The sequence below is a fragment of the Callithrix jacchus genome, chromosome 11, assembly GCF_049354715.1.
Source record: "Callithrix jacchus isolate 240 chromosome 11, calJac240_pri, whole genome shotgun sequence".
In the NCBI taxonomy this organism is placed as follows: Eukaryota; Metazoa; Chordata; class Mammalia; order Primates; family Cebidae; genus Callithrix; species Callithrix jacchus.
This window is the reverse complement of record NC_133512.1, coordinates 40372405-40398025: the sequence shown is the minus strand read 5'-3', so window position 1 is coordinate 40398025 and position 25621 is coordinate 40372405. Positions and strand designations below refer to the sequence as shown.

The 25621-nt window shown below is 39.1% G+C and overlaps 1 protein-coding gene across 17 annotated transcripts in view; it reads left to right on the top strand.

Moving 5' to 3' along the window:
* Window positions 1–19932: 19932 nt before the first annotated feature.
* The window catches only part of HDAC9 (histone deacetylase 9), a 959772-nt gene continuing 954083 nt past the window's right edge, over window positions 19933–25621 (top strand). For 8 of the 17 annotated variants that reach the window (XM_078342588.1, XM_054237192.2, XM_054237188.2 and 5 more), the window contains exon 1: window positions 20535–20798. Coding sequence is in view for 5 of the 17 variants with exons in the window: in XM_078342579.1 (XP_078198705.1) it covers window positions 19974–20270 (297 nt within the window). In the remaining 12 variants the exon portion in view is untranslated. Of the gene's footprint in view, window positions 20271–20534; window positions 20799–21448; window positions 21612–22835; window positions 22951–25621 lie in introns of those variants that run through there. The other 9 variants (XR_013523929.1, XM_078342579.1, XM_054237178.2 and 6 more) reach the window with 4 other exon arrangements.

The following is a 25621-nucleotide window of genomic DNA, read 5'->3' as shown; positions in this document are numbered from 1 at the left end:
AATAAACTGTGCAGTAGAACCTTGTGTTGCTACTTCAGTATAATTGGTTAGGAGCTGGGCCCCAAAGTCAGACTGTCTGTCTGAATTAGGCTACATTATTCATTCATTAGCTGTGAGATTTAACTAGTTAACATTATTCTGTCTTAATTTTTTCCTCCTCTTTAATGGTGACAATTAGCAATTCCTGAACTGTAGGATTGTAAAATTAAACGAGATAATCTATGTGCTAGCACCTAGACTAGTGCCTTGTATATAGGAAATCCTTAATAACTATTAAAATAGTCTCAATACTACTTGAACTTCCTCCCCATGAGAGGATTATACTTCTTTCCACTGAAGTTATGCATGGCCAAATGATTTGCTTTAGCTAATGAAATATGAGCAGAGCTGATGTATGTAACTCTTAAGTGGAAACTTTTAGAGCCAATGCACCCATCCACCATAGCTTTGTTCCCTCTATTATGAGAATGCACTTTTTTTTTTTTTTAATTTTTTATTGGATTATAGGTTTTGGGGTACATGAGCAGAGCATGCAAGACAGTTGCGTAGGTACACACATGGCAGTGTGCTTTGCTTTTCTTCTCCCCTTCACCCACATTTGGCATTTCTCCCCAGGCTATCCCTCCCCACCTCCCCCTCCCACTGGCCCTCCCCTTTTCCCCCCAATAGAACCCCGTGTTTAGTACTCCCCTTTCTGTGTCCATGTGTTCTCATTTTTCATCACCCACCTATGAGTGAGAATATGCGGTGTTTCATTTTCTGTTCTTGTGTCAGTTTGCTGAGGATGATGTTCTCCAGATTCATCCATGTCCATACAAACGACACAAACTCATCATTTCTGATTGCTGCATAATATTCCATGGTGTATATGTGCCACATTTTTCCAATCCAGTCTATTATCAATGGGCATTTGGGTTGATTCCAGGTCTTTGCTATTGTAAACAGTGCTGCAATGAACATTCGTGTACATGTGTCCTTATAGTAGATCGATTTACAGACTTTTGGATATATACCCAGTAATGGGATTGCTGGGTCAAATGGAATTTCTATTTCTAAGGCCTTGAGGAATCGCCACACTGTCTTCCACAATGGTTGAACTAATTTACACTCCCACCAGCAGTGTAAAAGTGTTCCTTTTTCTCCACATCCTCTCCAGCATCTGTTGTCTCCAGATTTTTTAATGATCGCCATTCTAACTGGCGTGAGATGGTACCTCAATGTGGTTTTGATTTGCATCTCTCTGATGACCAGTGACGATGAGCATTTTTTCATATGATTGTTGGCCTCATATATGTCTTCTTTCGTGAAGTATCTGTTCATATCCTTTGCCCACTTTTGAATGGGCTTGTTTGTTTTTTTCCTGTAAATCTGTTTGAGTTCTTTGTAAATTCTGGATATCAGCCCTTTGTCAGATGGGTAGACTGCGAAAATTTTTTCCCATTCTGTTGGTTGCCGATCCGCTCTAGTGACTGTTTCTTTTGCCGTGCAGAAGCTGTGGAGTTTCATTAGGTCCCATTTGTCTATTTTGGCTTTTGTTGCCAATGCTTTTGGTGTTTTGTTCATGAAGTCCTTGCCTACTCCTATGTCCTGGATAGTTTTGCCTAGATTTCCTTCTAGGGTTTTTATGGTGCCAGGTCTTATGTTTAAGTCTTTAATCCATCTGGAGTTAATTTTAGTGTAAGGTGTCAGGAAGGGGTCCAGTTTCTGCTTTCTGCACATGGCTAGCCAGTTTTCCCAACACCATTTGTTAAACATGGAATCCTTTCCCCATTGCTTGTTTTTGTCAGGTTTATCAAAGACTGTATAGTTGTATGTATGTTGTGTTGCCTCCGGTGCCTCTGTTTTGTTCCATTGGTCTATATCTCTGTTTTGGTACCAGTACCATGCTGTTTTGATTACTGTAGCCTTGTAGTATAGTTTGAAATCCAGTAGTGTGATGCCCCCCGCTGTGTTCTTTTTGCTTAGAATTGACTTGGCTATGCGGGCTCTCTTTTGGTTCCATATGAAGTTCATGGTGGTTTTTTCCAGTTCTGTGAAGAAAGTCAATGGTAGCTTGATGGGGATAGCGTTGTTTCTGTAATGTTCATTACTTCTAAATATTACATCTTTACTTTTTCAAGTAAATGAAAAGTAAATGATGTCATCCTAAAATTCATATTCAAAAAAATGATTACAGTTTCTGCCTCAATGTTCTGCACACAGTGGGGTTCAATTAATTTTATTGACAGTGTTATAACAAAAGATGAGTCTTGTTCCTTTTAATGAACAATGTTAATTTTTAAATATAATGGGAAAACATTTTAAAACATACTTGTATCATAACCAAACAAAACAGTCCTAAAAGGCTGCACCCCAAAGGTGATCACTGATAAAAATTGAATCAAGCATAGCATTTGGTGGTCTCATTTTAGGAACATAGGATTTTGTAATCAGACTAGATAGGCTAAGTAATGTAATAGCAACAAACCCCCAAGTCTCGGTGGTTTACTTCTGGCTCACATTTACATCCTCAGTGATTTGGAAAAGGTTCTGCTCATGTGACCTTTATTCTTGGAAAACGGAGCAATTTCTTTTATATGGAAAACTGCTGTTTTAGTGTCTGAGGACAAAGAGAAATGGAAAAACCAAGGGAAAACTGTTAAAGACTGCTTGAAAGTGACACACACCACTTTTGCTAACATTTCGTTGGCCAAAGTACGATATAGCTAAGCCAGATAGTGGAATGGGAAGTATGACCCCTTAGGGAGTACCACCAATATTTTAAGTCATAGTAAAATATACATGGTACTTCTTCCTCTAAAGAAAACTAGAAAACATCTACCATCACCATTACCACAAATACCTCATTTATCTTCTCCTTCATGCCTAACATTTTTTTAAAATGGAAATTTAGCATGAGGTTTTTCCTGCTAAGCAGAGAACAGCAGAGAATAGTATCACCTTTCTTTTTAAATTAATTATTCTATTTTAATTGACCAATAAATATTGTGTATACTTACTGTGTGCAAAATGGTGTTTTGAAATATGTATACATTCTAGAATAGCTAGATTGAGTTCATTAACATATGCATTACCTTACACACTTATTTTTTTGAGGTGAGAACATTTAAAATCTACTCTCATTAAGTTTCAGGAACATAATACAGTTACTCTGTTATACAATAGATATCTTGAATTTATTCTTCCTGTCTAATAGAAATCTTATATCCTATAACTAATATCTCCTTAACATCTACCCCAGACTTGTTCCTGGTAACCACCGTTTTACTCTCTGCTTCTATGAGTTCAACTTTTTTTTATTCCACATATAAGTAAGATTGTGCTGTATTTGTGTTTCTGTGCCTGGCTTTTTTCACTTAACATAATTCCCTTCAGTTTCATCCACATTGTTGAAAATGACAAGATTTCCTTTTAATTAAAGGCTGAAGAGTATTCCATTGAGTGTAGATACCAAAGTTTCTTTATCCATTCATCTGTTGAGGGTCACCTAGCTTGATTCCATATCTTGGCTATTGTGAATAATGCTGCAGTAAACATGGGATTGCAGATATCTCTTCAACATATGGATTTCATTTCCTTTGGATATATGCTCAGTAGTGGGATTGCTGGATGATATGATAATTCTAATTTTAGTTTCTTGAGAAACTTTCATACTATTTTTCAGAATGGCTATACTAATTTATACCCCACCAATAGTGTACCAAGTTTCCCTCCACATCCTAACACTTGTTATATTTCATCTTTTTGAAAATATCCATTCCAAGAGGTATGCAGTGATATCTCATTATGGATTTAACTTCTATTTCCCCAAAGATTAAAAACGTTGAGCATTTTTTCATATACCTGTTGGTCATTTGTATGTTTTTCTTTGAGAAATATCTGTTCAGATCTATTGTCTATTTTAAAAAATGTGTTGTTTTTATGCTATTGAACTATTTGAGTTTCTTATATATGTTGGATATTACCCCTTTAATCAGATATATGGTTTGCAGTATTTTCTCACAAACTTGCATTGTCTTTTCACTCTGTTGATTATCTTCTTGACTGTGCAGAAGGTTTTTAATTTGATTTGATCTCATTTTGTTTACATTTGATTTAGTTGCCTGTGATTTTGGGGTCCTAGGCAATAAATCATTACCCAGACCAATGTCATGGAGCTTTTCCTCTATTTTTTTTTCTAACAGTTTTGCAGTTTCAAGTTTTACGCATGTCTTTAATCCATTATGAATTGATTTTTGTTTATGGTGTCAGATAAGGGTCCAATTTTGTTCTTTTGCATGTGGCCATCCAATTTTCCCAACACCACTGACTGAAGAGACTATCTTTTTTTTTTTTTTGTCTCCAGATTTTTTAAAGATCACCATTCTAACTGTTATCTTTTCTTTATTGTATGCTACTGGCACCTTTGATGAAAGTCAGTTGACTGTAAATAGTTGGGTTTATTTCTAGGGTTTCTATTCTGTTTCACTGGTTGATATGTTTGTTTTTGTGTAGATACTATGCTGTTTTGATTATAATAGTTTAATAGGGGAGGACTCAAGATGTCGCTGTGAGAACAACCCAGGATTGGAGCTCTTCTCGTCGAATCCGCGATCTGTGGGGGAGGGGCGTCCACCACTACCGAGGCAACCCGCCCCAACTGAGATACACGCCCACTGCTGACGCAGCCAGCCATTGCCGAGGCAACCCGCCCCAACTGAGATACACGCCCACTGCTGACGCAGCCAGCCGTGGCCGAGGCAAACTGCCCAAACTGAGATACACGCCCATTGCTGACGCAGCCAGCCATTGCCGAGGCAACCCGTCCCTACTGAGGTACACGCCCACTGCTGACGCAGCCTGCCGTTGCTGAGGCAACACGCTACAACGAAGAGACTCCGCCGCAGGGCATGGCGGAGACCACAGCAGAGCCAGCAGGGACAGCGCGAATCACACAACAGCAGGGCGGAGCCTCGGCAGCCAAACAGTGGCTAGTCTGCCTTCTAGCTGGGCAGGACACCTGATCAGACATCCAAAAATAAAGCCCAAACCCCTCAACACAGAGCATTTGAGGAGAAAAAAAAAAAGGGGGGGTTTTTTAATGAGCTCTGTTGCAGCAGAATCAAACATAGCAGCCTAACAGCCCTGAATGAACAACAGAGTGCACAGCTCAGCAATTAAACCCCTATAAAGTACAAACTGTCTCCTCAAGCAGCTCCCTGACCCCTCTATATCCAAAAGACTGACATTAGGCAGGCATCATCCTGGGACAAAGAGAGCAGAAAAAGAAACTGGTAGCATCCCTCGCTGTGCCACAGCTACTAGAGGTGCACCCCAGACAAGCAGGGTCTGGAGCGGACCTCAGCAGTCGTACAGCGAAGGGGCTAGACTGGTAGAAGGAAAACCAAGCAACAGAAATACTTCATCATCAACATTCTGGGTGTCCACTCAGAGACCCAAACGAAAAGTCAGCAAGTACGCAGACGACCAGCGGACAAATCCACAAAGATGGGAAGAAACCAGCGCAAAAAGGAGGAAAACACCCGAAACCAGAACACCTCGCCTCCTAGAAAGGACCAAAACTCCTCACCAGCAAGGGAGCAAAGCTGGATGGAGAATGACTGTGACGAAATGACGGAATTAGACTTCAGAAGATGGATAATGAGAAACTTTTGTGAGCTAAAAGATCATGTATTAAATCAATGCAAAGAAACTAAGAACCTTGAAAAAAGATTTGAAAAAAGATTCGAGGAAATGATAACAAGAATGGATACCTTAGAGAGGAATATGAATGAATTAAAGGAGCTGAAAAACACAATACGAGAACTTCGCGAAGCAAACACAAGTTTCAATAGCCGAATTGACCAAGCAGAAGAAAGAATATCTGAAGTCGAAGACCAACTCAATGAAATAAAACGAGAAACCAAGAGCAGAGAAAAAAGCGCAAAAAGGAATGAACAAAGTCTCCAAGGAATGTGGGACTATGTGAAAAGACCTAACCTACGTTTGATAGGTGTACCAGAAGGGGACGAAGAGAATGAATCCCAGCTGGAAAATACTCTTCAGGACATCATCCAGGAAAATTTCCCCCACCTAGCAAGACAGGCCAACACTCAATTGCAGGAAATACAGAGAACACCACAAAGATATTCCGCAAGAAGAGCAACCCCAAGGCACATAATCGTCAGATTCAACAGGGTTGAAATAAAGGAGAGAATACTAAGGGCAGCCAGAGAGAAAGGTCGGGTCACCCACAAAGGGAAGCCCATCAGACTCACAGCAGATCTCTCGGCAGAAACACTACAAGCCAGAAGAGAGTGGGGGCCAATATTCAACATTCTTAAAGAAAAGAACTTTCAACCCAGAATTTCATATCCAGCCAAACTGAGCTTCAGAAGTGAAGGATGAATAAAATCCTTTGCGAACAAGCAAGTACTCAGAGATTTTGTCACCACCAGGCCTGCTTTACAAGAGCTCCTAAAAGAGGCACTACACATAGAAAGGATCAATCAGTACCCGCCATTCCAAAATCACACTGAATGCTAAAGAGCTTCAACATAATGAAGAATCTACAACAACTAACAGGCAAAACAGCCACTTAGCATCAAAATGGCAGTATCAAATTCACACATAACAATATTAACCCTAAATGAAAATGGACTAAATGCACCAATCAAAAGACACAGACTGGCACATTGGATAAAAATCCAAAACCCGTCAGTATGCTGTATCCAGGAAACCCATCTCACATGCAAGGATACACAAAGGCTCAAAATAAAGGGATGGAGGAAGATTTACCAAGCTAATGGAAAGCAAAAAAAAGCAGGAGTTGCAATTCTCATCTCTGATAAAATAGACTTTAAAGCAACAAAGATCAAAAGAGACAAAGAAGGCCATTACATAATGGTAAAAGGATCGATACAACAAGAAGAGCTAACAATCCTAAACATATATGGACCCAACACAGGAGCACCCAGATACATAAGGCAAGTTCTTAATGACTTACAAAAGGACTTAGACTCCCACACAATAATAGTGGGAGACTTTAACACTCCACTGTCAATACTAGACAGATCAACGAGACAGAAAATCAACAAGGATACACAGGGCTTGAACTCAGACCTGGAGCAAGCAAACCTGGTGGACTTTTACAGAACTCTCCACCCCAAATCCACAGAATACACATTCTTCTCAGCACCACATCACACCTACTCTAAAATTGACCACATAATTGGAAGTAAAGCACTGCTCAACAAATGCAAAACAACTGAAATCATAACAAACAGCCTCTCAGACCATAGTGCAATCAAGTTAGAACTCAGAATTCAGAAACCGACCCAGAACCGCACAGCTTCATGGAAACTGAACAACTGGCTCTTGAATGTTGACTGGGTAAACAACGAAATGAAGGCAGAAATAAAGAAGTTCTTCAAAACCAATGAGAACGAAGACACAACGTGCCAGAACCTCTGGGACACATTTAAAGCAGTCTCTAGAGGAAAGTATATAGCAATAAGTGCCCATATGAGGAGAATGGAGAGATCCAAAATTGACACCCTATCGTCAAAATTGAAAGAGCTAGAGGAGCAAGATCAAAAAAACTCAAAACCCAGCAGAAGACAAGAAATTACTAAGATCAGAGCTGAGCTGAAGGAGATTGAGACACGAAAAACCCTTCAAAAAAATCAATAAATCCAAGAGCTGGTTTTTTGAAAAGATCAACAAAATAGACAAACCACTAGCCAGATTGATTAAAAATAAAAGAGAGAACAACCAAATAGATGCAATAAAAAATGATAAAGGGGAAATCACCACAGATTCCACAGAAATTCAAACCATCATCAGAGAATATTACAAACAACTCTATGCGCATAAACTAGTAAACCTGGAAGAAATGGATAAATTCCTGGACTCCTGTGTCCTCCCAAGCCTAAACCAGGAGGAAGCTGAAACTATGAATAGACCAATAACAAGGTCTGAAATCGAGGCAGCAATTAAGAGCCTACCTCACAAAAAAAGCCCAGGTCCAGACGGGTTCACAGCCGAATTCTACCAGACACACAAGGAGGAGCTGGTACCATTCCTTCTAAAACTATTTCAAACAATCCAAAAAGAGGGAATCCTTCCCAAATCATTTTATGAGACCAACATCATCCTGATACCAAAACCCGGCAGAGACCCAACGAGAAAAGAAAACTTCAGGCCAATATCCATGATGAACATAGATGCAAAAATCTTCAATAAAATATTGGCAAGCCGATTGCAACAGCAAATCAAAAAACTTATTCATCATGATCAAGTAGGATTCACCCCGGGGATGCAAGGCTGGTTCAACATACGCAAGTCTATCAACGTAATTCACCACATAAACAGAACCAAAAACAAAAACCACATGATTATCTCAATTGACGCAGAGAAGGCATTTGACAAAATTCAACAGCCCTTTATGCTAAAAACCCTCAATAAACTCGGTATCGATGGAACGTATCTCAAAGTAATAAAAGCTATTTATGACAAACCAACAGCCAATATCATACTGAATGGGCAAAAACTGGAAGCATTCCCTTTGAAATCTGGCACTAGACAAGGATGCCCTCTCTCACCACTCCTATTCAATATAGTACTGGAAGTTCTAGCCAGAGCAATCAGGCAAGAAAAAGAAATAAAGGGTATTCAAATAGGAAAGGTGGAAGCCAAATTGTCTCTATTTGCAGACGACATGATAGTATACCTAGAAGACCCCATTGCCTCAGCCCAAAAACTCCTGAAACTGATAAACAACTTCAGCAAAGCCTCAGGATATAAAATCAATGTGCAAAAATCACAAGCATTCGTCTACACCAATAACAGACTTAAAGAAAGCCAAATCAAGAGCGAACTGCCATTCGCAATTGCTACAAAAAGAATAAAATACCTTGGAATACAACTCACAAGGAACGTAAGGGACCTCTTCAAGGAAAACTACAAACCACTGCTCAACGAAATCAGAGAGGACACAAACAGATGGAGAAACATTCCATGTTCATGGTTAGGAAGAATTAATATCGTGAAAATGGCTATACTGCCCAAAGTAATTTACAGAATCAACGCTATCCCCATCAAGCTACCATTGACTTTCTTCACAGAACTGGAAAAAACCACCATGAACTTCATATGGAACCAAAAGAGAGCCCGCATAGCCAAGTCAATTCTAAGCAAAAAGAACACAGCGGGGGGCATCACACTACTGGATTTCAAACTATACTACAAGGCTACAGTAATCAAAACAGCATGGTACTGGTACCAAAACAGAGATATAGACCAATGGAACAAAACAGAGGCACCGGAGGCAACACAACATACATACAACTATACAGTCTTTGATAAACCTGACAAAAACAAGCAATGGGGAAAGGATTCCATGTTTAACAAATGGTGTTGGGAAAACTGGCTAGCCATGTGCAGAAAGCAGAAACTGGACCCCTTCCTGACACCTTACACTAAAATTAACTCCAGATGGATTAAAGACTTAAACATAAGACCTGGCACCATAAAAACCCTAGAAGGAAATCTAGGCAAAACTATCCAGGACATAGGAGTAGGCAAGGACTTCATGAACAAAACACCAAAAGCATTGGCAACAAAAGCCAAAATAGACAAATGGGACCTAATGAAACTCCACAGCTTCTGCACGGCAAAAGAAACAGTCACTAGAGCGGATCGGCAACCAACAGAATGGGAAAAAATTTTCGCAGTCTACCCATCTGACAAAGGGCTGATATCCAGAATTTACAAAGAACTCAAACAGATTTACAGGAAAAAAACAAACAAGCCCATTCAAAAGTGGGCAAAGGATATGAACAGATACTTTACGAAAGAAGACATATATGAGGCCAACAATCATATGAAAAAATGCTCATCGTCACTGGTCATCAGAGAGATGCAAATCAAAACCACATTGAGGTACCATCTCACGCCAGTTAGAATGGCGATCATTAAAAAATCTGGAGACAACAGATGCTGGAGAGGATGTGGAGAAAAAGGAACACTTTTACACTGCTGGTGGGAGTGTAAATTAGTTCAACCATTGTGGAAGACAGTGTGGCGATTCCTCAAGGCCTTAGAAATAGAAATTCCATTTGACCCAGCAATCCCATTACTGGGTATATATCCAAAAGACTATAAATCGTTCTACTATAAGGACACATGTACACGAATGTTCATTGCAGCACTGTTTACAATAGCAAAGACCTGGAATCAACCCAAATGCCCATTGATAATAGACGGGATTGGAAAAATGTGGCACATATACACCATGGAATATTATGCAGCAATCAGAAATGATGAGTTTGTGTCGTTTGTAGGGACATGGATGAATCTGGAGAACATCATCCTCAGCAAACTGACACAAGAACAGAAAATGAAACACCGCATATTCTCACTCATAGGTGGGTGATGAAAAATGAGAACACATGGACACAGAAAGGGGAGTACTAAACACTGGGGTCTATTGGGGGGAAAGGGGGAGGGCCAGTGGGAGGGGGAGGTGGGGAGGGATAGCCTGGGGAGAAATGCCAAATGTGGGTGAAGGGGAGAAGAAAAGCAAAGCACACTGCCATGTGTGTACCTACGCAACTGTCTTGCATGCTCTGCTCATGTACCCCAAAACCTATAATCCAATAAAAAAAGATAATAATAATAATAGTTTAATAATAGATTTTGAAATCAGAGTGTGATGCCTCCAACTTTGCTCTTTTTATTCAAGATTGCTTTGTCTATTTGGGGGTTTTTGTGGTTCCATTTGAATTGCAGTTTTTTTTTCTAGTTTTATGAAAAATAACAGAATTTTGGCAGAGATTGCATTGAGTCTATAGATTGCATTGGGTAGTAGGGGCACTTTAACAATATGAATTCTTCAAATCCACGAACATACACTATCTTTCCATTTATTTGTATCATCTTCAGTTTCTTTCATTGATGTTTTATAGTTTTCCGTATACGATCTTTCATTTCCTTGGCTAAATTTATTCCTATGTATTTTGTTTTAGTAGCCATTGTAAATGATATTTAAAAAATTTTTTTCTCTGAGACAGTTCATTGTTAGTGTACAGAAATGCTACCGACTTTTGTATGTTAACTTTGTTTCCTGCAGCTTTACTGAATTCATTTATTAGTTCAAAGAAGTTTTTGTTGGAGACTTTAGGGTTTTTTATATATATGATTATGTCATCTACAGAGAAAAAACTTAACTCCTTTGTTTCCAATTTAGGTTCCTTCTATTTCTTTCTCTTCCTTATTTGCTCTTCTAGTACTATGTTGAATAGAAGTGACAAGAGTAGGCATCCTCCTGTTGTTTCTGATCTTAGAAACAATGCTTTGAATATTTCACCACTGAAAAACTCTTTTGTACAATGTTAATTCTGGATTTGTCATATACGGCCTTTATTATGTTGAAGTATATTCCTTCTATAACTAATTTGGTGAGAGTTTTTATCATGAAAAGATGTTGAATTTTGTAAAATGTTTTCTCTCATCCATTGAGATAATTATATGGTTTTTGTCCTTCATTCTGTTAATATGGTGGATCACATTTATAGATTTACATACATTGAATTATCATTCCATTCTGGGGATGAATGTCACTTGATCATGGTGAACAATACTTCTAACTTACTGTTGAATTTGGTTTGCTAGTATTTTGTTCAGGACTTTTGAATTTATGCTCATTATGTTTATGGCCTATAATTTTACTGTACTGTTTTTTACTGTAGTGTTCTTATCTGGCTTTGGTAACAGAGTAATTCTGGCTTCATAAAATGAATTTGGAAGTATTCCCTTTTCTTCAAATTTTTGGAAGCATTTGAGAAACATTTGTATTAGTTTTTATTTAGATGTTTGGTAGAATTAAGGAGTGAAGCCCTCAGGTCCTGGGCTTTTCTTCAATGGGAGACTTTTTATTATTAAGTCTTCTTACTTGTTATTCGCCTGTTCAAATTTTCTGTTTCTTCATGATTCAGTCCTGTTAGGTTGTATGCGTCTTGAAATTTATTCATTTCTTCTAGGTTATCCAATTTGTTCATATATAATTATTCACAGTAGTCTCTTTGGTTTCTATAGTATCAGTTGTAATGTCTTTCTTTAATTTCTTATTTTATCTATTTGAGTATTCTTTTTTCTTAGTCTAACTAAATGTCAGTTATGTTGCCTTTTCAAAAAAAACTTTTGTTTATTGATCTTTCTTGTTTTTCTAAAATCTATTTCATTTATTTCTGCTTTTATCTTTATTATTTCCTTCATTATGCTAACTATGGGCTTAGTTCGTTCTTTTCCCCTTACCTCCTTGATTTGTTGATTGAGATCTTTCTTATTTTTTGATGTAGGCATTTATTGCTATAATATTCCCATTTGACCCAGCAATCCCATTACTGGATATATACCCAAAGGATTATAAATCATTCATTTTTAAAGACACATGCACACATATGTTTATTGTGGCACCGTTCACAATAGCAAAGACTTGGAGGCAACCCAAATGCACATCAATGAGACTGGATAAAGAAAATGTGGCACATATACACCATGGAATACTGTACATTCATAAAAAATGATGAATTCATGTCCTTTGCAGGGATATGGTTGAGGCTGGAAACCATCATTCTCAGCAAACTGACACAAGAACAGAAAGCCAAATGCCACATATTCTCACTCATAAGGGGGTGTTGAACAACGAGAACACATGGACACAGGGAGGGGAACATCATACACTGGGGCCTGTCAGTGGGTGGGAGGCTATGGGAGGGATACAAGGAGGGTAGTTGGCTAGAAGAGTGACAACATTAGGAGAAATACCTAATGTAGATGACGGGGTGATGGATGCAGCAAACCACTGTGGCATGTGTATACCTATGTAGAAAACCTGCACATTCTGCACATGTACCTCAGAACTAAAAGTATAATAAAAATACGCTTTTGCTACATCCCATAAATTTGGGCATGTTGTGTGTCTAGTTTTGTCTTAAGATATTTTTTAACTTCTAATTTTTTATTTGACCCATTTGTTGTTAAGAAGCATGTTTAATTTTCATGTATTTATGAATTTTCTAAAGTTCTTCTTGTTATTGATTTCTGGTTTAATTTCATTGTGGTCAGAAAAGGTTCTTGATATGATTTCAATTTTAAATTTGTTAACACTTGTTTATTGGCCTATACTATTGATCTATTCTTGTCTAGGTCACTAAACAATTTTCATGTGCACTTCAGAAGAATATGTATTTTCCTGTTCTATAATGTCATTTAGATCCATTTGGTCTAAAGTGTAGTTTGAATCCAACATTTTCTTATTGCTTTTCTGTCTGGATGATCTGTCCATTGCTGAAAGTGGGGTATTGAAGCCCTCTGCTATTTTTATATTACAGCCTATCTCTTTCTTCAAAACTATTAAAATTTGCTTTATATATCTAGGTGCTTTGATGTTACTTGCATATGTATTTATAATTGCTATATCCTGTTGATGAATTAACCCCTTTATCATTATATAATGACCTTATTTGTTTACTTTATCTGATATAAGCATAGCTAACTCTGCTATTATGTTAATAAAGACACCCTGAGACTGGGTAATTTATAAAGGAAAGAGATTTAACTGATTCACAGTTCAGCAGGCCTGGGGAAACTTCAGGAAACTTACAGTCATGGCAGAAGGGGAAGCAAACATATCTTTCTTCACATGGTGGCAGTAAGAAGCGCTGAGCAAAAAGAGGAAAAGCCCCTTATAAACCCATCAAACCTCATGAGAACTCACTCACTATCACTAGAAGAGCAGTATGGGGGTAACCACCCCCATGATTAAATTACTTCCCCGGGCCCCTCCCAGGACAGAGGGGATTATGGTGACTACAATCAAGGTGAGATTTGGGTGGGGACACAGCCAAACCATATCAGCTACTATCTTTTGGTTTCAAGTTGCATTGAATATGTTTTTGTTCATCTTTTCATTTCAATCTGTGTGTATCCATAAAGGTGAAATGGGTCTCTTCTAGCCAGCATGTAGTTGGGCCTATTTGTTAATATACTTTTTGTCTTTTGATTGGATAATTTAATCAATTTACATTCAAGGTAATTATTGATAGGCATGGACTCACTATTGTAATTTTGTTATTTTTTCTTTGGTTGTTTTGTAGATGCTTTGTTCCTTTGTTCCTCTCTTAATGTCTCCCTTTGTGATTTGGTGATTTTGTTTAGTATGCTTTGATTCCTTACTTTTTATCTTTCATCTACTGTAGGGTTTTGCTTTGTAGTTACCATGAAGCTTATATAAAATATCTTCTAACAGTCTACTTTAAAATGATAATAACTTAATTTTTATTGCATAGAAAAACTCAATACTTTTATTTTACCCACCATTTTATGTTAAAAAACATTTTTTCACTCTGAGTCAAGAATGTTGATATTTTATGTTTTGATGTTACAATCTACACATTTTTATATTGTAGATACCTTAGAAAATTATTGTAGCTATTATTTTTAATAGTATTGTATTTTAACCTTTATACTAAATATAAATGATCTGTATACCAATATTATAGGATTAGAATATTCTGAATTTGTGTGCTTACTTTTACTAGTGAATTTTATACTTTCATATACATTTTTGTTATAGATTAGAGTCCTGTTCTTTAGCTTGAAGAAATCTCTTTAGTATTTCTTCTAAGACAGGTCTGGTGGTATAAACTCCTCAGCTTTTGTTTGCCTGGGAAGTCTTTATTTCTCCTTTGTTTTTAAAAAACAACTTTGCTGAATATCAGTAATCCTAATTGCCAGGATTTCTTTTTTACCTTCAGCACTTTGAATATATCATCCCACTTTCTCCTGGCTTATAAGGCTTCTGCTGAGAAATACACTGCTAGCCTTATTAGAACTCCGCAATGTGAGATATACTTTTCTTCTCTTGCTGCTTTCAGGAGCTACCCTTTGTCTTTAAATTTTGACAGTTTGCTTTCGATATGTCTTGGTGTAGTCTCATTTGGATTGATCTGATTGGAGACATTTGACCTTCCCATACAGCTATCTTTATATCTTTCACCAGATTATATTACATCTTTCATCAAAACCCCGTCTCTACTAAAAATACAAAAAATAGTGGCAGGGAGTAAGCTGGGAGTAGTGGCAGGTGCCTCTACTCTCAGCTACTTGGGAGGTTGAGTCAGGAGAATTGCATGAACCTGTGAGGCAAAGGTTGCAGTGAGTCAAGGTTGTGCCCCTGCACTTCAGCCTGGGTGACAGTGTGAGATTCTCTCTTTCACACTGGCCCTTAATCTCTCTTTTCTCCTTCTTGAAATGGTATAATTTAAATATTTTGTCTTTTGATGCTTTCCCATACATTCTGTCTTTCTTTATTCCTTTCATTCTTTTTTTTTTGTTTTCTCCTCTTACATATTTGCATATTCTCTTCTTATATATTTCCAAATAGGCTGTCTTCCAGTTCACAGATTCTTTCTTATTCTTCATCAATTTTACCATTGATGCTCTCTATTACATTTTGTATTTCATTCACTGTATTTTTCAGCTCTAGGATTTGTTTGATTTTTAAAGATAATTTTAGTCCCTAGTAAATTTTGCATTTTTATCATTTATTGTTTTCTTGATTTCATTGAATTATCTCTCTGCATTTTCTTCAAGTTTGCTGTTTCCTTAAAACAACTATTTTGAATTCTATGTCAATCATTTCATAGGTCTCAATTTCTTTACCATTAGTTAGTGCTTTATTTTCCTTGTTTGGTGGTGTCATGTTTCTCTGATTTTTCTTGAACCTTATGAATATGTATTTGTGTCTGTTAATTTGAATAAATGAGGACTTATTTCTATCTTTGCAGACACACTTTGTCTGGAAAATCTAGATAGGCTGACTTTATCAGTCAGCCTATCTAGAGATTCTGGGCATGCTATCTGGTGTGGTTCACAGGTAGAATTACTGCTTGATTTCCCAGGGAGGCTGCCCTGGTGCACAGGCCTTTGGGATTGCACCTGGGGTCTGCATCCATTGGGGTGGATCTGTTGATTGAGTCCGTGTGGGTAGGCCTAGAGCCTGTGTCTATGAGGGTGTGTCTGCAGCCCGTGTCCATGGGATCTGGCCTGAATCCTGGGCTTATATGGGGCAGACCTGGTACTGTTGTGTGCTTTGAGCCTGAATCTGCAGAAGATGGGCAGGCATTAAGATGGGGCTGGAAACTGGCCTGGCACTGGGGTGGCCCTGGAGCCTGAGTCTGCAGGTGCAGGCCTGGGTCCTGGGTCCAGCACTCCCAGTCTGGAGCCTGGGTCAGCAGGGTTGGTTCTGGAGCTTCAGTCTATGAGGTCTGGCTTGACATTGGGGTCTACTGGGGTATGGTTGGACTCTGGGTCTACTGGACCCTGCACCCCTGGAGCCAAGGATCCTAGGTGATGGCTCAGTACTTGAAGCCATGAAAGCTATCCTGGAGCCTGGGCTCTACCAGGATAGGCTTAGACCCAAGGCCTGTTGAAGCAGGCCTTAATTGTGGGTTCGCAGGAGTATAGGGCCACAGGGGGTCACTGGGGGATATATTTTTGTACATGGATGTTGTTCAAATTAAAGTTTCTGCAGGAGTACAAGCACTGGAAACTTTAATTCACCATTTTGCTGACATCCAGATCCTGTAAGGGGAAAAATTCTGTTTAATCCTATTCTTGTACTTCACATGCATTAAGAACCTACTTTATTGAGGGCTCTGTGCTGATCTTTGGAAATAAAAATTGAATGACTATATAAGAATTCCAAATAAGTTATACAGACACTCTGCCCTAAAAGAAGGGGCCATATCTCTACTCCTTAAGTGTGGGCTGCACATAGTGACTTCCTCTCAGAGAATAGAGTATGTAAAGGGGAAACAAAAGGAGTAAATTTACAGTGGAGAAACCTGACAAATATTACCTCAGCCAGGCGATTAACATCATCAACAGTGATAAATCATGTTGCTTAGTATGTACCCTTGATATAATGCAATGAAAATGGAACTTCATAATCTTCCTTTCCAAAATCTATAACTTTAGTCTTACCATGACAAACACATTAGACAAATTACTACAGAGACGCATCTTACAATATATTTGGTATTCCTCAAAACTGTCATGGTCAGAAAAACAAGAAACATCTGAGGAAGTACCACAGCAGTAACCCTAAAAAGACATAATCACTACATATATTGTGGTCTCATAGATGGGATCCTTAAACAGAAAAAGCACTTTAGTAAAAACTAAAAAACAAAAACAAACAAAAAAAACCTGATAAACTATGGATGTCAGTTAATAATGTACCAATATCAGTTCACTAATTGTATAAAATGTATCATACTAAATAAAGATGATAATAGGAGAAATTGTGTGTGTGTGTGTGTGTGCATGTATATTCTCTATAGAGTTGGCAATTGAATAACACAAGTTTGAACTACATGAGTCCACTTATACGCACATTTTCTTTCACCTCGACCACCTTTGAGACACAGGATGAACCTTTCCTCTTCCTCCCCAGCCTATTCAGTGTGAAGATGAAGAGGATGAGGACCTCTGTGATGATTCACTTCCAGTTAATGAATAACAAATATATTTTCCATATGCTTTCCATAATAAAATTTTCTTTTCTTTAGCCTACTTTATTGTGTGACTACTGTATATAATCCATTTGGCATACAAAATGTGTGTTAATTGACTGTTGATGTTTTGAAAAGGCCTCTGGTCAGCAGTAGGCTATTAATAGTGGTTAGAGAGTCAAAAGTAATATGTGCATTTTCAACTTCACAGGAGGTCAGTTCTCCTAGTCCCTGTGTTGTTTAAGCCTTATTCTACTACTTCTGAATTTCACCATAAATTTAAAACTGTTTTGAAAAATAAAGTTTATTTTAAAAACTACAAAAAATGTGAATGAATTATCTTTATCCTCTTAGAGCTCAGTTGAGAAGAGACTAAAACAAAATAAAAAAAATTATAGTGTCATACATGCAATAATATAGGTTTGAAGAGAAAACATGCCAACTAAACCAAAACGTTTAAGATAAATTACTTTTTCAACTAAGTCATAATTTAAAATATTTGAATCTCCAGTATCACTCAGCATGTATCTTACTCAAAGTCAGCATTCAAATATGTAGCAGAATGATGAGGAGGACAGCCCCATTTGTGAAATGACCTGGACATGGGGTACTTCAATTATTAGACTTAAGTGCAGGTTAACTATGCCTGGTATCACCACACTAAAAGATGAAAGTATGTTTCAGTTCAAATTTTGCCATATATATGTTTATTACACAAATTCTGTTTTAGATGCCCAGTGAAATCCCAAGGATACTTCGTTTTATGTGCTTCAACCACACTTTACATGAACGGTTTCTTGAGAGACAATAGAGAGAGTTTTTCCCTTAGAGTCAATAGTAGGCAAACAGAATCATTAAAACAAAACAATAAAAGCCTAGGCAACATAGTGAAACCTCATCTCTAAAAAAATTAGTCCCAGCTACTACTTGGGAGGCTAGAGGATCACTTGAGCCCAGGTCAAGGCTGGAGTGAGACCTGATGGTGCAGCTGCATTCCAGCCCGGATGACAGAGCATGACCCTGTCAAAAACAAAACAAACAAAAAACCCACAAAAACCAAAAACAAAACAAAACTGCAAAAACTTAAAGGTGTACACTTGACCATTTCTTAACTCAATTTTGAAAGGTAAAGGGTGAAAGCTTACTAGGTAGTTGTATCTGGCATATACACAAATCAGAAATATCTCTAAGATACTTAAGGCAATACCATCAATTTCATCCATGAAATCAGAATCCATTACTAAGATTCATCATGCTAATGAACAGAAACCTCAGATGGGACAGTTAAGTAGAAGCTCTAGCACCAACAGTCTTTGGAGTATGGCCTTTTTATTATTTATTGTTTTTTTTTTTTTTAAATTTTTATTTAAAGCTAGCTGACCACTCCTGCAGTATGAATTCTTAATCAGAGCAAAGTGAGAGATAAATCTAGCCATCACACACTTTTGTCTTCCTGAGAATGCAGACAAGATAGCACTCCTTTTCTCGAGTTACCTTGCTATTATGAAATTGGTGGTCTAATTCCTGAGGTTTCTGTTTGTTTGTTTGTTTGAAATGGGGGTTTCACTTTGCTGCCCAGGATGGTCTCGAACTCCTGGGCTCAAGCAATCGTCCAGCCTTGGCTTCCCAAAGTACTGGGGTTATAGGCTTGAACTACTGAGCCTAGCCCCTAATTCTAATTTTAATCCGAACTCTGCCACTGTGAGACCTTGGGCAAATCACACTACTCCCATGGATCCCAGTTCTCTCCTCTGAAAATGAGGGCACTGGGTTAGTTCTCTCTTGCTCTTTCCATCCATATAATTAATCTATGAGCTGTTTTAGCTGACGTAGAGAAAAACCATAAATATAAAAGCAGAGACAGTAGCTTTAATTCGTTTGACGGTCAAATTACAGACACCATAAATATTAGCCTCTTCGAGTGATCAAGCGCGTTAGCCAAGTATGTTTAGGATTACACTTAAAAATATTTTGGTGTTGTATGCTTTATAAAGGAATCTGCAGCTACTAGTGATACTAGTCAGGATTTAAGTTACAACAGAAAAAAAAAATCCCCAAGGGAAAAATACCAACCACAGAACGTGATCAAAATTCTCAGACCTACTAACTCTGCTTGCCTTCTATCCGGGTTGGTTTCAGAGCGAATGCTCCTCTCTGTTTAGCCTTAAAACGCGGCAAACCTAAGTCATGTTTCCATCAGCAGTCACCATATTCCCACACGTTTCCCAGTTGAAAAGCCCCAAATGTAGCATTTTTTCTCTTAAAATTCCCTTGAATGATTCTTTAAGCTCCAGGCATCTGTGAGGACGTTCCAGGTGCCGCCCCGCAACGCTCCCTAATCCTCTTAAAAAGAAGTCGCTCAGCTGGGGCGGGCAGGCGCTGCATGGCGCGCACCTGAGCGGCCGGGACTTCCTGATGAAAGAGGGGCGCGGGAGGGCGAGGCGGCGGCCTGGCTTCTCCTCAGCACCGTCTTCTGTCACGGCTGCCGCCTGGCCATCACCCCGCGCCTTGTGTGGGCATGTCTCGCTTCAGAAAGAAGTCGTCTTAGGCTCCCTGGGCCTTCCCCTGGATAAAAAAACCGCTGTCGCAGCCCCGAGCTCACCTCCGCTCCACTCTGGGCCGCCCTTGCTGCCCTCCTGCCTCCCGTGCGTCGGCTGCGCGCCCAGGTGTTCCCGCGCCCCTCATCCCCTCAGGCCCGCGCCTCCCCGCCCTGTGAGTATCTAGCGCCTGCGGCCGCGCTCTCGCAGCGGATCCTTCTTCCTTTCCCCACCCAGACCCGCCCAGCCTCCGCCGCGCTGGGGCTCCCGGCCGAGCCTCTCCTCCCACCTCCGTCCTCCACTTCCCTCCCTAAGAAGTGCTATTTTTAGCAAATCCTCCGCGCGCCGCCACCCGCTCAGCTCGCAGCTCCCAGCCGCCCGCTGCCGCCCTCCCGAGCTCCCCCCGCGTGGCGGCGGCGGCGGCGGCGGCGCGTCCCGCACACAGCGCAGCGCGCACTGAGCCGGCCCAGCCGCGCCCGCCGCTCTCGCCGCGGTCTCCTCCTCTAGAGCCCGCTGCGGCCGCTAAATCTCGGCTGGAGGAGCAGCGGTGGTCCCCGAGTCAACTTTCATCCCCCTTTTGGTTCCTGCCTCGCCATTCTCTTCTGCTCCTCGAAAGATGGCTGTTTGGAGAAGGGGGAGAAGTTAGGAGGTCGCCGGCGGGGAGCGAAGGAGGGCGCGACTGCCTCAGCAGGAACGGGCGGAGGTGAGTGGCACCACGGCAGAGTCCCCGGCTAGTGCTTGAGGAAAGCTCTGGGATTGGGGGCCACCGGTCCTCAGGATGCGCCGCGGTATTCCCTGCTCAGGTTCCCCAGGTTAACAGCATCTCAGTCCGGACTCGGATGCCACTTGCCTTGTATCTCTCAGCCCAGAGACCGGTGCGTTTAAGGGAACCTTTGTCAGAAGTTGGGTGCTAGGTGATCTCTGTGGTGCAGACCTCGACATTTGTCTAGGCAAACTGAGGCGAGGGGTCGGTGGCGTGATTCTCTCCCGCCCTCAAACACACCCAGTTTATGTTGGAGCCGAGCTATGAATGAAAAGTTTGTACTGGCAACGTGTTGCTTGAGGGGAGCAACGCTTATTGGGGGTACCTTTGATGTTTCGTGGGGGACTTCAGTTTTAAGTCAATACATCAGAATACTGGGTTTTAAGAAAAGTTCAGGAGTCTGGGGGATGGGAGATAAAGCAGTTCCTTGGCTAGTGGAAGCAGAGTGATGAATCGTAAGCTTATTAAGGTAAACTGGTAAATTAGATGCCATACGAGGGTGTCATAGTGGGGACTAGAGAGATCGGAGGACGGGGGCGTTCCCTGAGCGCCTAGCAGGCTGCATTTGTTTGGCTTTGAAGCCGTCACCCACTTGTCCGCAGTGAGAGGTGCTGGTGTCAGGCCTGTGTGTCTGTGATGTGACAGAGAGGGACTGAGCTCTCTCCATATCCGAGGCACAGTTGTCAGGAAAGGTGGCCTGCGACGGAGAGCTGAGGATGCAGTTCCTGTGATTTGGACTAGGAGAATTCTCTAGTGAGTCTCCTATGCTCTAATTTCAGGAAGATCTACCAATTGTTTTTTCTTCCAGGGAGGTGTGTGTAATCTGCTAAAAGGAACTTTCAGCTTTAAGATTAACTATGGCATTTTGAAATCCTGTAAGAAATGAGATAGCTACATATATTCATTATTACCTATACGTGGTGTGTGTGTGTGTGTGTGTGTGTGTGTAAAATATGGGAAAGGAGTAAGAAAGGCTTAAAAAGTAACTTCTACAAGAAAAGAAAGCAAAGAGTTAATTTTTTTCTCCGCAAATGGTATAACAATGCATATACAACTAAATACTCTTGCTGTGCTGAGATTTCGCATAAGGAGTAAGATTTAGGAATTACAAGCATTCAGGGCACTGTCATGTTTTCAAATCTCGCAGGCATTATTGAAATCTGGAAAAAGGGAGTACGTACATACAGAACCCATATTAAATGAAAAAAAATTTTAAATCTTCCAAAAGAAAACCTTTTGACATTTGAAAAGGCCTGGATGTTTTTTTCTGATGGCCCAGAAATCTTTGTAATCCTGTAATTAACAAAGCACAGAGTAATTTGCATTTAATAAATTAGAAATCATATTTACAGGATATCTTTTGAACTTCTCTTTGGTACTTTTGATATTTATTATGAAAATTATTGTGACTGAAAATTTGTTGTTTAATCTATTTGCCTTTTACCACAGATAATTAGTCCTCCTTATCCTTTTAAACCACTGTTCCAGTTTGGACAAATTTAATTCTCCAAGCATCAAATTACTACTGTTCCTTCTGGAAACCATTTATATTTCGAATGGCTAATAAGAATATTTTATTTCTGAAACAACATAATTTAGTCAGTTGTAAAACTTGCTTGTAATTCTCATCCATTTTGTTTGAATGGGGCACATTTGAAGAAGAGCAGCATTTTCTTCGAATATGCCATTTTCTGTGTGGGAAAAAGCTAGTGTTTTCATATATATTTTAGCTATTAAACAGATGCATGTAAGGTGGGAATCCTGTCTGACCTTTGATAAACCGCCAGCCAGAGGGAGAGAGATGCTTTCCTAGCTCTGCTCATGAATTGATAATCTTTACTACAGAAGGGACATGGTTAGATGCACATAAGATTGTGCAGAAGGAAGTTAAGAGTTTTAAATTAAATACCAGTCAATGGGTAGGAAACAGATTTTTTATTTTTTAATCTCGACGTTACTGTTTCTTTTCTTCTGCAGTTCAGCCTGTTGGGCTGGCCTTTATTGGAGAGTCATACCAGCACTCTGACAAGAGAATGTTAGCACACTAAACTGCCATCTTCTGTAAAAATGATGGCTCTTTTGCAATTAAAAGGTAATTTTATACATGGTTATAGATTTTCATGATTGGCGACCAAATTAACTATAACCGCTATTATAGTAGAAAGAGTTGTTTTACAAAGTTATTGCCACTATATATAAATAATTAATTATATATTTAAGATATAGATGCACTCTATTTGAGTTTTAGGAGTTTTAAATTGTAAGGCCAGCTGATCAGATAAAAACCTATTTAATTAACTAATTTGAATGACGGCATGATTCAGATTTTTATTAACATTTCCTTTCTTTTTATTGGAATTACTTCTTTTTTGAATTTGTTTAAATATTACAACATGTTACGTTATAATTTGTACCAACTTAGTGGGGAAGGTGCAGGTTATTCTTAAATAGAGATGTGGAGAAATAGCTAACAAGGAGAGTCATTTGAGAAACATATGGACATCATAAAATCCTTCTGCATGTAGCATCTGTACCTTCTCATTAGTGAAATATTGTACTTATGGACATTTTTTGTTATTACATCCAAATGTGTTTTTTTATTTTTGCTTCATTGGGTTTTTTTGTTTGTTTTAAAATGTAATTTATATTGCTGTTTAAGTTGGTGGGGCTTTTATTGCTTGAAGCCTTTGCTTTCAATAGGCATCATACTTAATTTTTATTGCATGCATCTGCAGATATATGTAATTGTTTTCCAGTTTGTTATTATAATTCTTACACTTTCTGGTGATTCCTCAAAACATTTGAGAGATAGGTAGGGTGACATATTCTCATTTTAGGAAGGAGGCAGTAGGTACACTGATAGACCCAATGTTACACGATAGTGAATCAGAGTGAAGCTGAGTGTAACATCTATATTTCCTGTATTTTAATTACAAGAGCAAACTGCTCCTGTATCTTATGAAATTTATGTATTTCTAAATTTTTCAAGTGCTCATCTTTATATATATGCAGATCAGATTTTAAATCAGTCAATATAGTCATAAAGGGATGGATCATACTGTTGGCCTGTGGATGGGAGAGGACCATGACTCTAATAGCTACTGCTGAAATAAACACACATACCTCTGTGGAATATTTGTTCTTGCAATCAATCGATAGTCCATATATTTGTCTGCCTCTGCTGGCCTCACCCTATCAACCACCTGCTGCCCCTTTACTGATCAAAACAGCCCTTAAAACTTATCAGCACAGTTGTCAAGCTTGAGGATCAGCAGCCTCACTGGCAAGAGAAGTCAGAACCTGATTTTTGGGAAGAGAGACTATGGATGGGGGACAGTAATGAAGTGTCCACTCCAGAAGTAGTCAGTAATGGTTTTGGGTGTCGGGATGTCCATATCTGTCATCAGCTTTGCTTCTTTGGCTGAACTTACAGATTATAAAGTGAACAGAAGGTTTATGGAATTATCTAGTCATTTCTGTCCATGTAGACCTCATATCTGATTATATTAGACATTTTTTAAGAAAGAAAAAGGACAGAAACTTGTTTTTTCTTCATCCCCCAAATCTCCTTTCCTTCAAACACCACTAGAATTTTTTTTTAGGATAATTGCCCACATGATTTGTAACAGCCAAAGTGATAGACTTCTGATATTGTATTATTACACTCAACAGTGTAATATACTATTCAGCTGGCAGAAGAAAACACTGTAATTATGTAAAAAATGGTAATATGTAATCTTATGCAAGTATTTTTGAATAAGCATAAGCTCTCTTTTAAACTAATATATATTTTTTACTCTTCTTTCCCTAAATGTATGGTTTTTAGGAGCTCATCCAAATCATTAAGTATGAAATACTGAAAAAAGGTTTAGATGTGGTTTCCTGTTTACTATGATGAATTTTGTTTAGAGCTTCAGAGAGAGGAAAACCACTATCTATTGTTTGCTGTACCAGAGAGAGTATAACTTGTTGCTGGTAAGCTTGAGGAGGGTTGAGGTTGCTGGAAATGGTACTTTCTTCCAATTTCTACAGAAGCTGTGGTAAGAAGATGGGTGTGGACTGGTTTAGTTTGAATACAATAGTGATGACTGGAATTTGAAGTAGCCACTGAAAGAAGGGTAAGATTTGGATAGTCTATATCATTCAAGGTATTCAGTAGCAAGTCGTGGAAACTAACTTTAGTAAACATTAAATAAATTTATTAGAGGATATTGACTTTGTTTACTCTTGCTGTGTAACACATTTCCACAAATTTAGCAGCTTAACACAACACCCCTTTATCATATCAGTTTCATTGCTCAGAAGTCCACACATGGTTCAACTCGGTCCTCTACCCAGTTATCTCCCATGTTGGCTAGGGCTGCAATCTCAACAGATCAATGGGAAAATATCCACTTTCATGCTCTTTTCTATTATTGGCAGAATTTATCTCATTGTGGCTGTAGGACTGAGACCTCCATTTTCTTGCTGGCGGTCAGCCAGATGCCACCCTTAACTCTTAGGGGCTGCTATTATTCTTTGCCATGTGGCCCTCTCACAGGTACTGTTACAATAGGCAGCTTACTTTTTGGAATCTAGCAAGGAAGTCTCTCTTGCTCCAGTCTGATAAGAAAGAGTCTTATATACTATAATATGATTGTGAGACAGTGACATCAGGCTATACAAGAGCATGACTTTTTGGAGGTCAGCTTAGGTTATGTCCACCACATTGACTAGCTTATAGAATCTCTGGCATAGGGAGGGTACAGTGGCTCACACCGGTA